At 36.0% G+C, this 15359-nt stretch overlaps 1 protein-coding gene across 2 annotated transcripts in view; it reads right to left on the bottom strand.

Annotated features, from left to right (window-relative positions):
- Positions 1 to 6984: 6984 nt before the first annotated feature.
- LOC149803269 (solute carrier family 22 member 4-like) overlaps positions 6985 to 15359 on the bottom strand; it is a 172757-nt gene continuing 164382 nt past the window's right edge. The window contains exons 7-9 of one of the 2 annotated variants that reach the window (XR_016420169.1): positions 11275 to 11347; positions 10057 to 10319; positions 6985 to 8727 (exon numbers count right to left, since the gene is read on the bottom strand). Coding sequence is in view for 1 of the 2 variants with exons in the window: in XM_089952927.1 (XP_089809053.1) it covers positions 10140 to 10319; positions 11275 to 11347 (253 nt within the window). In the remaining variant the exon portion in view is untranslated. Of the gene's footprint in view, positions 10320 to 11274; positions 11348 to 15359 lie in introns of both variants that reach the window. The other variant, XM_089952927.1, reaches the window with a different exon arrangement.

The raw sequence follows: 15359 nt of genomic DNA, 5'->3' as shown, positions 1-15359 counted from the left end.
TATTTGTCTAAATTATTATTTTGAAAATCAAGCTAGATAATCTTTCACATTTCTTACAACTTTATCATTATTATCAGTGTTATTTTTTTTATCATAATATCTTTTCATTTCTCTGTATTTTTACCACGACAATGCACACACAACTGCGTTTCTCCCCTCCAACACCACACCGTATACACAGTTTTGGTCCTAAACTCCACCTCAAGCACACTTTGTAAATGATATTCGCAGAATTCGTTTCATAAGCCATTGGCATTTGTTCTTTGTTTGAATCATTGTATAAATAACATTTTCAATTTAAATATTTGCCTTGGTTATGATATGGAAGAATTAACAGAGATTAAGATAAAACCTTTCAAAGACAAATTTGATCTTGACAGAATATTCCCCGACGTACTGATGCGAGCTCTGGTTGGTCCGACGAAAACAAATTTGATTAAAACTATTCATGACGCCATGAAAGAATTTAGCAAGGATGGTGCATTTCATGTGTGGTCGACGTTCAAAATCATACGCGACACTGATGGTGCCTCCGAAGGTGTTACCGATGCTACGATGAACGATCAACGAGCAGCGACGATTATTACTTATCTCGATAATCGAATATATTTTTCAGATCAAAGCTTACTGTATTATCAGAAACAAACAATAATATTTGGATTATCAGTGACAAACGTGACTCTGTCCTTCATAATGAAAAATGGCATGTTAAGTCAAAATTCCAGACCAGGTATGATTGACAAACCGTATTATGAAAGAGCGTATCCTATAACCGCTTTTATTTATGGAATTTATCCGATAAATAATAAACCCAGCGTTAATGATTTAAAACCGATGAAATTTTCAAAAATAGTTTAGCCGAACGCGTAACGAAACATTTTACAAACGCGATACTTGGAAATGGTTTAACGGATCAGCGACGTGAAAAAAATAACAAATGGGCTGAATCAGTCAAGGATAAAGGAACTACAATAAACGATGTTTCTGAATTAGGAAAGAAATTAAAATTCCTAATAAAAGTAAGACCGATAACTGGAGAGGTTTCATACGAACCAAAATATAAATCGAAAAAAGCTTCGAATGAAGTTATTGATCGTAATGCGCATGCGTGGACTAATGCAGTAACAATATTTCCACGAAATCGATTTGTTAAATTTTACCAAGGAGATATATTTGATTTTATTAATCAGATTAGTAAAAGTGATCCTGTATCTGTATTGCTGTTTCAGAGTTCTGAAAACGACAGTGATCTGATAACGCCTGATGTAAGTATCTGCATCGAAGAAAAAAATAAGTTTGATGGTGAGATTTATCAAACAGAATTTCTTCATACAAAAAATTAAGTTTGATGGTGAGATTTATCGAAAGAATTTCTTCATACAAAAATGAAAAAATCTTGCGTCAAAGTATACCCATGACGATGTCATACATGAAACGTTACTCAGTAATTGTTTTACGATTCCACCAGTCGCAGCTCATTTTCTGAATGATATAATATCGAGTTGTGTCAAATACGGACACGGTGGATTATGGAATACTAGATACGATTATAGAAATGTTACCTTGGTTGATATGGCTGCATGTTATTCCGGAAGATTTCTTGGAATGGGAGAGTATTCTAAGTATTTTGAGCGATTTTGTACATCCCACACACGTGATGACCAGAATATTGATAAATGGACCATTACTAGATTTTGATTTGACTTGATTCGCCTGTATTGAGTCATTTAAGTTTGCCGAAAATCTTTATCCGATTTGTTATGTCTGGTTTGACAAACGTTTTCCAGAAACAAATTTGGGCACCAACAGTTTTATTACGGTATATGCTCGATGTGAAAATACTATTATTGTTAACAGTAAGTGAAGCAATTATATCATATCGTCCGCAGAAAGAAGTTTGGTTACCACTACAAAATAAATATTATGATGATGAAAATCCTGATATAACTGATTTTGAGAATAAAATTACAAAATATCTTGGCAGAAAAATAATCGGTAAATTTACCCAAGGAGGATCAGATGATCATAAACGACATTGTACAAGATTGATTATAGACGATGCTGAACTTGATTTATAATTGCTGATGCAACGAATAAAAATACGTTTATCAGTCAAGAAACAGTTTTCTTGCCAAATGGAACTAAATTAGGTACAGTTGTGAGTTATATTGATGGTGAGTCACCACAGTTTACTCATTTAAGATCTTCAATGCTTGCGTACGTTTCGATAAATTTATTATCGATGATAAAAAGAGTTTCGGAGTTTGCTGTCAGAGTCGCTACGGATTCATTTTATATCAACAAAATACAGGATTGCTAGAACAAGTACATATTGGCACTTGTGTTTCATGGGGTGAATGGAGAATAAAACAAGAAAATATACTTAATTATTCTGAATACGCCGACGTTGAAATTAATGGTATTTGTTACGAACAAAAATCAAATATCAAAATGGTCATCTGCACCATCGGTATATGACCCTGTAGCTAGACATAAAACAGTTTATCTCAATGGGCCTGGAGTTGTGGTAAAACAACTCGTGTGATCGAATGATTTCGCAGAGTTCGTCAAACTCTGTTGATAAAGTTGTATTAACACCTACACACAGACTCGCAAGAGAAATGAGAGAAAGAAATATTAAATCATGCACTTATCATAATGCTTTAGATGGAAGGGAGATAAATGGACTCCTGAACGAATGGGAGAGAAATATATTCCAAGGATTATCGTTTGGGATGAAATATGCACTGTGTCGCTAGAAACACTAAAAATATTTCTTGATTGGTTATTGACAAAAATACTGCTGTAATAATGTGTGGCGATCATGGTCAACCGCCACCTTTTGTTGGATTGTCTCCACAAGAATGGTTAAAGAATTTTGCAGATTAATATGAAGAAATAACTGATGATCATAGATCGCTTGATCCAGAATTAAGAGGGTTTAAAAAACTAATCAGATTACAACCGAATAAAATTCAATGTGAAATAATGCGTGAAATAATTTCAGAAACTCCAATAAACAATTTTTTGAATTTATGGAGACCAAATGATTTGATAGTTGCAAGTAGAACTATAGTTCGTAACACACATCAACAATAATCATTTATGTTACATAAAGAAAAAGTTTCAAATCTACCTGTACCATTGTGTTATCGACCGGTTGATAAGCGACGACAGAATATCGACGTTGATATACCAGGATCATCAGTGAAACAAAATCTTGTATTACATTATATTGTTTAAGTTAAGTTAATGTTGTTGAGAGCGCGTTAACTCCTGACGAAGTCAGCGACAAAACTCCATGGACGCTAGGATTCGCAATGACAATTCTTTCATCACAAGGATTAACCATCTCTAATACAAATGTTTGGATCGTCGATGATCGTATCGAATGGTCAAACTTTTTTTTTCTCGCAGTGTCTCGAGTCAGAAGAATATCTCAGCTGCGAAGAATTGGCATAGACTTCACAGAAACTGTTGGCAACACCGAAGGTGTTGGTGATGTTATTAACAATGATATAGTTTTTAAAAAAATAGTTATAAATAGTGTGACCAAAATATAAGCGCGACTTTGATCTCGATGCTGAATTTATGATGACATTGAAACAACAACAGAATAACCACTATGCAAGCTGTAGCAGAGTAATGTTGTGGCAATATTCAAAAAACAATCCAAGATAATTTGCCGTAGACAGAATTAATAGTAATTTTGGTCATACACTTGAAAATGTGATGCTGACCTGTCTTGAATGTAATAGACGTAAGGGTGCTGACACCCTGGCGCTAGTTCACAAGAGTAAATGCGGTGGTACTTGTGTGTCTTCAGAAATTACTTGTAATTGTTCATGCACAAATCTACGTTGAGGAGCAGTTGAATCTAGTCTGCATATTGCAGGTCTAGCAGTGGATCTTACCACGCTAGAAATTTTATGTGTTGTAATACTCCAAATAGGATCAGTCGCTCTTTTTTTTACATCCTTCAAGTTCACCGGGTTCATATAAATATCTTACAGTAACATTACCTAATATTGGTTGTTTTGAAAAATCATGTCGTTGTATTGGTATATGTTGTTTTTTTTTGTAATCGCATTAATAGGTTTCATAGAAGTTCTTCGAGTAAGTTCATTATTTAACGCATTTATAACACTTGGTAATCTTGCAACCTATTCGGTGGATCTCGTATCTTTCTGAATTATTTTCTTTCGCATATTGATATCCAAATAACCGCTCACCAAGTGTTCTATTAAATCGTTCAACAATTGCCTGATCACGATGAATTGCAGTATGTCCTCGTCTGATATAGACGTTATGTTTTTTCATAAACGACGATACCGCACCAAGAAATTCCTTGCCAGGATCAACTTGTAATAGCTGTGGCCATAGTAAGGGTCCTCGCCGATAAATTCGTTCAAAAGCAGAAGAAACTTCAGTTGCTGTTTTAGTTGATAACGGCTCTACTTTCTTATATCTATTTGCAACGTCAACGACAGTTAACGCGTATTTGTATATTAATTGACGTCTTCCAATTTTAATATCATGTGGTAAAAAACTAAAATATCTGCTTGATGAACTTCGTTAGGAGTGCTGACATCAAAATGTGCATGTGGAATATTTTTAGATACATTTGCCATCTTGCCTGGCGTGCTAACCATTTTGCAGCAACAAAACGTGTAAGATATGCTGCATCAGCGAGTTTACTAATCGCTGCTATACCTTTCCAATATCCTCTTGGGCTATAAAAAATCGATTCCATTATTTTATATTAATCGGTTGATTAATTACCGGCTCCGAATAATAATTTACCTTTCATGGCAGATCTTATCACCCAATTAGATAAAGATTCTTTGAAAGATTTATTTTTATGGAATTTAATGCACGAATCAACTTCACTTCTTCAATGTCTTTGTTGCAGATCGTTACTTTTATGAGCTACATCATGCTTTATCAATAGCGTTTATTGGATATTCACCAGATCTTGGTTGATCTCGCTCGTCAAGTCGAATATCAAGTAGAGTTCTAGGACCGCAATAATTATATCCTGGAAGATGTTTTTCTCCTGGGTATTTAGCCCATGGAGTTCCTGGTAATTTTCCTAATGAAGCAGCAATATCACCACCAGAGACTTTGTGTCCTGACTGTGTCAGGGAGATACGTTTATATTTCTTTTGTACCATATTTTACACATTTACCTGTAAGTGCATGCTTTTTATTTGTTGTTATTATTGTTGTTAATACATTTGTAGGGGTGGATGCTCTACATCGAACACAATATAGATCCATATTATTTATTATATTTGTGCAACATGGATGTCATTGATTTCTCAGCGACACGAAAACAAGAACCATCATCCAGCGCTACCAAATTCAGAATGATAATAATAGGTACATATGGGTCTGGTAAAACGCAATTATTACTTAATTTGATAATGAGATGGCTAAAGTGGGATAAGTTATATTTAGTATCTCCATCTGTAGATGATCAGAGATGCTACGATGTTCTTAAAGATTTTAATGAAAATGCAAAATTGTTGGACGAAGATGGTAATGATATTATTAATTTTATCACCGATATTGATAAAGCCCCATCTGTAGATGACCTTGATGGATTTATTAATAATTTAGTTGTATACGATGTTGTGATGCTGGACAAACAATCAGATCCAGCTCGGACATTTTCTCGAGGCAGACATAAAAATACTGATGTGATTTATGTTACTCAGCGATATACACAAATACCTAAAGTGATCAGAGATAACTGCAATATTTTAGTTGTATTTAACGGAGTTGATACACATACTCTGCGAAGTATTCATCAGACTTAATGCAGCGGAGATATGGACATGATCAGATTTAAAAGCTTCTAACACAATCTACTCCACACGGATTTATAACAATAAATTTACACGACCGCAGAACACGATATCGTATAAGTCTTGATCAAATATTTGGTTGATATAATAATGATTTAGTTATAACAGCAGAGAGGGTGCGACCTAAATAAAACGTCCCGCGGTAAACGAAAACGCGCATACAAATTTAGAAAAACACAAACGACAAAAAATAAAGTAACAAAATAAACTAACCCAATTAGAGAAACTCTCTGTAAGTCAGAGGCTTTGGTTTGACGTTATTGACCTTATTTTTTCATTTCCGTAGGAAACTTTACTTTTTCAAAAATGACGTTCCAACAAAAAGGTCTGTTCACACTCTTTGCTGCTGATATAGATTTTGTTTAGTTTGACTAAAACTGGTCACAAACTAGTTCGCCTGATAGGATTCCGGTCACATATACTTCCGGGTCAGTCCAAAGAATGTAGTCCCTGTATAATTTTAGAGAATGTTTTCCTCTCTCATTATAGTAATGATACACGAGTAAGTTCAGACATTCTTGGTACTGATTTAGAGAAACTTGTTCATTAGTTAGAATATAGACATTATGGTGCGGTTGTCTGTATGTATTTTGATGAGAATGCATAGTGAGTAATGAGCAATTGTTGCTGGTCCGGAAATTAAATCTGTGACCCACTGCACGTTGTTTTGTTTACATTCCAAACAAAAATGTCGTTTAACCTATGACAAGAACTTCATCGTGGGTTCATCTTTGAATATAAATTAGATTAATATGTGATTTGTTAGGATTTTGACACGCTGGAAAGTTCAGTACTGACAAACAAATATAGGGAGTATATTGGAAAAATAATCGTGGTCTATCTATGCTATAGTGATCAAAAATGATAACTAAAGGACATAACACAAATGTGCTCACCATATCTGATATAATCAACGGTTCTGTTCAGATGAATCTTTGAAGCAGACGTTGCTCGTATCTAATAATAAATATGGATGCTAAAGTCTTCACAATGCGAAAAGACGAAAAGAAGGAGAGATGGAACAACGAACGGACACCATTTTTGCGTCCATTTACCTTAAAAGCGGAGGACAATGAATTCAAAGAAGAAAAAGACCATATTGTTGTACTTAAAATATATATTGTATAATGTTTTGCAGATATACAGTATAGCAAGGAATGAACGTATTCGAGGGGAAATGATAGATTATATAATACATAAACACGATAACTCCAAACAATACATTAGAGTCTGACGAATGGTCTACATTAGATATAATGACACAAACCAACTCCAATCAATGACATAAAAGCTATCTATCGGTCGATCGGTCTGTTTTTGTTCGATATGTACTCAGAGAGAGAGAGAGAGAGAGAGAGAGAGAGATGCAGTTATGACAATTCGATTACGACTATTCCTTTAACAGTGACAGAGTTATGGAACTCATTTACCAAAAACAAAAAAGGATAAGGTTGCAAAGATATTCCACATTTGTGTAAAAGCAATTCAGAAATTGTAAAATGATTAATTTGCACCTCGGCAGCCCCAGATTCAATTCCCGGTTCCAGTACGTCCAATAATATAGTGGTTGCCTCTTCTGCGTCGATAATCTTCTGACAGTTTTTCTGTTTATTTTAAAGAAAACCCATTGCCAACAACCAAACCATCGGACGTATTTAATGCAAAATTTGAAACTTGCCGCACCGGCAAAGAAAATGGATTTCAACAAATATCAACACCAGTCTTCACAGTTCAGTTGTAGTCTGGGTAGCGCAGCAGTAACACACTTCTTTCGCACCACTACGGTCCCGAATTCGATCCCCATTGCCGGCATGTGCAAGGATGCGTAGTCGCATACACATAGTCGATGTGTTTTTTTCCTTCTTTTTCTTCTGGGAATTCTGATTTCCGCCGCCATAGGAATCACTTTATGGCTTCCCCAGCTCCATGGGAGAGATCAATACGTGTGTGATACAAGAAAATCGATAAATAAATAAAATATTATGTTAAAACGGTCAAATCCAGACAAAAATAATTCACACAAATTAATTTGCAAGTCGTTGTAGGCAGCTTCACATCATGAATTCCAAGCTGATGCAGGAAACTGTGTCGCTAAACAGAAACAGTGATGCCCAGATGTCACGTTCAATGCATAATATTTAATTATGCACTTATAAAAAATAAATTACTTTGATCATCAACTATCCACAAATACCCGCTCCTGTCATAGTTCAAACACAAATTTATTCTGAATATCGTTGCAACAATCGTTACAGGTTCATTTCTTTTCTTTCTTTTTTGAACGGAGTAAAAAAAAGCGGGACAACTTCGTACCTTGACGTGGGTCATTTATATTAGAATGCACTGTATATTTGACAGGCAACGAAGCATTTTCATGCGTCATTCAAAATGCAGTACGTTTTTGCTATATTAAATGGTATGGACATTGCACATATACTTTTACGTCAAAAATCGTTTATACGTGTATTATCAGGATTAGATGTGTTGTTGACAGATTCAAAAGAATATGTTCTTCGATTGAGGTTGTGATCACAAATGTTTGCAATGTATAATAGGCATCAATTTGTCATTGAAACAATGAGTTCTAGAATTTCAACCAGTAATACACTCATATGACATTGTTACAGTCGTATTGTGTGAACATATGCATAGAAGTTAGTGCGAGCTTAAGATTGTGAAAATTGTTTCTGATACGTGAAACTATGATTCCTGGTTGAATTCGCACTCTAAAATCAATGATACCAGCAGTGTTTGCAATTATAATACCTATAAACATCTTGACGTTTGAGATCATGACACCCGATAACACATCGTTATAAAGGTCAGTTTCTGGAGCAAAGAAAGTTTCTGATGTTTTCTAAAAGAAAAGAAGTGAAGAAAAGAGAATAAAATGTACAGAGCAATGCTATATATAATTTTAGTGCCTCAGCAAAAGATAAATGTAATTTTTCTGGGGTGGTACCCTTTTGGCTCTCATTCTGGTCACACACACACACACACACACACACACACACACACGTGTAAAACTCAAATGTATTTACTAATGTCTGCTTGTAGCAAATACTAGAGAATTGCTGAAATCTTTACATTTATTTATTTAGTTTAGTCTGAGATTTTCACAGACAGATGGATGAAAAAGACAAATGAAATTGAACACTTAATAGGAAGAGATAGTGAAAGCAAATTCTTTCGGGTATCCCGGATACCATGGTAATTACCCCAAAAATTATCCATTGTTTTTACAAACGGGATATAGTTCTGTGTCCGGTGGGTGAAAAGATCTGCTTACTCGGATTTTATCGTGCAATCTTCCCTAAGTTCTCAAACGATATGATAGACGGATGTTTCAAAGAATAATATTGGACAATCATGAGAAATATGCTTACGTGCTATTTGCAATCAATAAATAGTGATAAACTAAATGGCAGTCTAGAAAGATTTGTACACGATCAAGGTTAATGGACAAATACTGAATAAATCATCTCTTCGAACAAACAAGCGTTTCCAACTTCATGTTACCGCTCCGGTGGCCTAGTGCAGTGCTGTCCAACCTTTTTGACACCATGGGCCACTGAAAAACGGTTTTCTTGAAGCCGATGGTCGCAGCAGAGAATAGAAAAGCAACGACTATAAGCTGCGCGAGCTCTGGCGGGCCATTTGAAACCAGCCCGTGGGCGGCGGGTTGGATAGCACTGGCTTAGTGGTTAGAGCTTCCGCCTCAGATGCGGCAGGTCGTGGGTTTCAACCAAAACTTATAAAAATGGTACTAGCAGCTGCCTCACTTGGTGCTCAGCATTAAGAAGTTAGTGTTAGGACTGGTCGGCCTGGTGTCAGGATAATGCAACTGGGTGTGACATGATGTTACAAGCCTGCGGCATCATGCCCCAGTCCTAGACATCACTATAAGCTGCCACAGTGCAGACATCGTAGCGATATGACTGAAAAATTGTTAGAGCCACGTTAAAAAATCAAAATCACACACACACATACACACACACAGACACACACAAACGATCTTCATGTTTCTGATTAGATGAAAGACACCGATGACATACTAGAAAAAAGATAATTATTAAATGGCTACGACTATGTTGGGCTTCAAGAGATATTAGTGTGGTATATTGGGTTTTATTGTTCGGTCGATACAAAAACGAACAGATGTTTAGTGAAACATACAGAAACGTACCTTTTCTAACATCCAACCTTTAAAGAACCATAGCATAAAATAAGGATCCAAAAAGAAGTGCTGCGAAATGATCATAGTCTCTATTAGGACGCCCAACCGTTGACAAGTCGCACCCGCTCATGGGTACATAAGTTTCTATGACGACACTTCAGGATATCCGGTAGGGGATTATACGATGTATCTGGAAATACCAGTGCAATAAGGCCCACTGAGACTAAAAGTGCACCGTATATCAGGAACTGGGTCGTAAAGTGGAATGTGTCCTGATGGTAGAAAAAAGGTATTATTAAATATGATACGGAGTTTAATGGCATGCACTGCGGATTTAGGTTCAGAGGGTCGTAGGTTCAAGCCCCACTCTGGCAATTGGTATATGCGGTTAACAAGGACTTTCATATGCGTTAGACTTTACCAGAGGACAGTCGAGGATTCTAAAGCGCTTCGTGCCAAGACAGGCATGAAAGAATTAACTTTAATTAGATAGATGCGTTGTAACACAATTACAGTCCAAAAGCTATAAATGAAAGTCCCGCTGTCTCTGGAAACTACTCCGATTGTGTGGAAGCATCGGCTCTCATGCATGGCAAACATAGAAATGGGCCTTAGGTCTCGACATAAATCCCGAATAATGAGAATATTGGTTAAAACGGTCTGTTTAAAGCCAATTTAATGAAGTGGTTGCCAAGTGATAATTAGTTTTACAGCCAATTTAATAAAAAGATTGTGCAATGATAATCAGTTTTACAGCCAGTTTAATGAAGGGATTGTCCAATGACAGTCAGTTTTACAGCCAATTTAACGAAGTGATTGTCCAATGATAATCAGTTTTACACAACTGCTTCATAAGAGTTCCATATTACTCTAACCAAGGATACAAAATAGATGCCTCAATATTCCATGTGACTATTGCCATATTATTTACGAAATAAAGGATTGACGGAGAAGTTGCTAGCGCATGGAACTAATTTTTTTATTTGCAACTTCTTGGTCAATCCTGCGATAAAACCCAATTGTAGGAATAACCGAGGTGGTCATAATTGATTAATATTTGCAAAGAAATATCCGGAGACCAACATTTAAGATTTTTCTGTAAATTACTGCGTCGACATATCTTCGAGGCAAATTTTGTCTCGCAGAAATAGTCGCGGTGATAAGCATGCACACAAAAATGGAACCAGATCATGTAATAAGAAGAATAAATAGAGGAGATGGACTTACGATAAAGTATAGTTGATCCTCTAAAATGTATCCAAGTACAGCCGCCATAAATCCTACAGAAAATCCCATCGTCCTGTCAAATACAGATAAACAAAATATTACAACAACAAATGTTGAAAAAAGAATGAGACAAAGAATTTGACAAGACTTTATTCCGATATTTGTTTGCAGGACCATCTACAACAGATCGTTGGAGATGAGGATACCTTAAATTAACACGAATCTTGGATCCTCCGATTTGAACATATTTTATTTATAAATCCGAAATATAAGGCAATGGGTCACGTGTTGTACCAAGTAAGAAGTGTCCATCCCCGATATTTGATAAATACATAAAAAAGACGAACATGCATAAAAAACAAACTAATTTTACGGATCACGATGTCGGATAATTAGTAAATGAGTACTTGGATACATACGTATGTGTGTGTGTAGTAACTTTCCACCCCGATGCCCCAAACCTACAATATATCATTCGGATGCATTGTCAACATATTCAAAAATCCGAACATACCTGAAGGGTATATTTCAAGAAGTTCTAATTGTTGCGTACCGCAGACCTAAAAATCACAAGAACCATCTGGTACTTGCCATGATATATTTGACAAGACCACATATTAAGGCACATAACGCTGCGAAAAAAAGCACTGTCAACTTTTCAAATATATGCCTGAGACTCAGTCTTTAAACTGTTCAACAATATGAATTAGCTAGATGATAATTCAGAAGTTATGCTGTCAAGCCAAAAATGAATTTATTTTCTGACATGCAAGACGTGTGACACTCGATATGTTCGCGAAACGGTTCATTTCAGAAAGCTACATTCGCAACAAAATCAACGCAAAAAGGCATTAAAGTTGCTCTATATCTTCGTTCTTCCTGGTTTTCTTTCATTCTATACGTGGCTAAATTATCACTGTAGTTCTTGTTTCTACTCACATAAGTCAAAAGTACACCCACCCTCTCACCCAAAAACAATTGAAGATCAGTGGATCATACCACGAATATATATCAATAGCTGTCATTCTAGAGAGTGTGGTGTCCCTGGAAAGGGCCGTTAAGTTTATTGAGTGGTCCTAGATTTTATTTTCTTGCAGGACGCCTACGTGTCTGTAACGATGTTCCCTCTTGGTAAAGAGGGCTGGTTAATTAGATTAGGCTATCGTTATCTAGAGGATGACCTCCCTCGAATTTATTACCCGGTGTGAGTAGATAGATAGGACATCAACAGAGATCTGAGCAGACCTATTGAGAAGAAATAAGACAATACAAGCTTCCTTTAGATAAGATAACAACAATTTAATCAATGACATAAACTAATAGTATCAATTTCAGTTCAAACAAATTTACGTTGCAGAATTTCAACAGCAGTGTTCTATTATTGATTCATTTCATCCTGATAATGAAAGTGGTGAAACGAGCGCAATGTCCACGCCTGCTTTGCATCACCTAGCGTCGCTTCCCTTCTTCGTCTCCGTGTATCCCACGTCTTCCCACCTTCACGTATATACGTTTGATCTTTCTTGATCCTTCTATCCTAACCGCTCGATCTCTTATCCGGACTTCCGACTTTCGGACTGTCCTAGACTGTTCCAGAGAACTATTTCCCTGAATGACAAGATTAACACTCAGTCTATTTGTATCACCTTCTATATGTATATAAAATTATTTCACTTTCGTTAACCAGAAAGCATAAAATAGCTATCTAAACACTGCATAAATTCTGACATAAGGTGATCTTAACGGTTAATGGTCCTTACAAATATAGACTGTATTTTGAGTAAGGTACAATCGTTATCTCTAGTTACAAACGACCCCTGTAATGTACATCTAAGTCTGACCTAATTCTAAAGGTCATCACCCTCGCTTCACAGCAACTGACCCGAAATTAACATGTGAGCGGTGCATATAATAAACATTCCCGTATATCTCTGCATACACTACCACATAACTCCTTAGAGCTTGAACCTATTCAGTTCCACTCAGTAAGATACATTGTATCGATTACTATTGCATAAGACTCACTAACTTCTAGCTCACAGCAATCTCTAACCTACAAGATTCTTTAAGCATTAAAAATCAGATTTAAATATGCAATTATCGTTAACTCACGATACTCAATATCGTCCTAAAAGACAAATGAAATTAATTAATATAACCCTATGAAATCCTGCACATCTGAATATTTAGATCACATGCAATCGGTCAATTCTATCAACGAACTAGTAACTATAAAATTAAAGATCTAAACTGAATAAACAACTCTAGCATATCAACAGATTTTCATGAAATAAATCGAATAAACGATGCATAGTATGGATCCTAGGCATGTCAATCACATTTGCATAAAACAAAACAAGGAAAATAGAAAATTGCATGAAAAATTAAAATTGCGTACCTTAATGCTGTTCTTTCCAAGAAAATGTGCATCCTGGCACTAAAAGCCTGACTTTGCCTACAAGATAACCACCTGGTCCCCTTACTTGACTTAACGAGAAAGAGCTACTCTTTAGTTTACCCGGAGTCAAACGAGTCTCACTCCTCTTGCAGGAAAATCTTGGACTGAGGAAATTTGCCCAAAGTCTTAACTTTAAATTCAACATTTCTTCCAGGGTGTACGCCTTAAGTTAAAACGACGAATCGTAATCAGCCGTTCCTAATTGTTCCTCAAGATAATTATTACTTCCGTCAGATCTTGACAGCGAATCTGAGAAATACGACACATAACAACTTCCTTTTATTAAATGACTTTTCGACATGACATTCCCATTAAGTGAATATGGTCATCATCTTAATGTTTACTTTCCCAGGATGGCTTTGCGATGCCCGGGTTAATTCCAAATTAGCCACGTATGCTGGCCTCTCCTTCTCCTACGAAATTTAACAACTGACATGGGAAATGGCCAAAGTAGCCCTTCACATAAAACCTTGCTGGCTTGACTGTAATCAAATTTTAATGTACAATGCATACTCAAAATTCAACACATTACAGTTTCACTATCAGCATTACTACTGCAGATGACGCTTCTTAGTGAAGCAGAATGAGAAGTCTTCTGTGTCGATTCTGCACTCCGATCCTCCTCCTCCCTCGAGCTGTTGTTCCCGCTGTTGTTGATGCCATATAAAATATTCTTATCATAGATTTTCCTTCCTGTATTTTCATCTTCTGCTGATGCTTTCCTCTTTTATTCTGCCTTCTAAGCGGTTATGGGTCATTTTTAAGAAGATGTGGGTATTCTTAACTGCCTTCTTTTGAAGCAGATGGTGTCTAATCATGTGCATATGCACCTGTGTTTCATTCGGTTTTTCCGTTCTACTCACTTTAGCTGTTGCAGATTAAAAAAGTGGTGGCCAGACTGGTGAATGCTTCGCTTTATAAAAAAAATCCTACCATTCAGTACGCGAAAATGAATAAAAAAAGAGATAAAGATCGATAGAGAGAAATGTGAAAGAGCATCTAAATACAATTTGTTTTAGTAAATAAAAAACAAAACAACACCATTACTTTTCCAAATCAGGATGTTTAATAATAATAAGAAACTTCTCTAACTCAAAGCATGAATACAAACTGACATGAATGTATTTACAAGGCTAATAACGTTATGAAGCCAGATTTCTAATAATTCAATGTCCTGTCGTTGTGCCGTCGATGCACACAGGTCGCTATTTCTGAGTTAAAGAAAGAGTTAGCCATAATATTCACAAAACTATCTATTTTTTCATCATTTTGATTAACTCAGAATCAAAACAAGCTGTTAAATGTTCTAAGGGAAATCCAAGACTGTGTTGGAGAAGAAAATACTCACAATAGTGTTCACAATCATGGAATCTAATTCTTGTAATCTCACATCATTGAATGTAGTCAACACAGTATTTCTTCTCATAAAGTGACTGATGTCGTCTTCCAGCGGAGGTAAGCCATAAGAATGAAAATAGTCCAAAATGTGATTGTTCATTATGTAGACAGCTACCCCAATGGGTTCCTGTTCCATGACTTGGTTGTGTTAATGACATAGGTCTAAATATCTTTAGGTTTTCGATGAAGAAGTTCATTTTGCAACCACTCGGAAACAAATTTGTTCGGT

This window comes from Sinohyriopsis cumingii, chromosome 3, assembly GCF_028554795.1.
Source record: "Sinohyriopsis cumingii isolate HCF-2022 chromosome 3, ASM2855479v2, whole genome shotgun sequence".
In the NCBI taxonomy this organism is placed as follows: domain Eukaryota; kingdom Metazoa; phylum Mollusca; class Bivalvia; order Unionida; family Unionidae; genus Sinohyriopsis; species Sinohyriopsis cumingii.
This window is presented reverse-complemented; position numbering and strand designations above follow the sequence as displayed.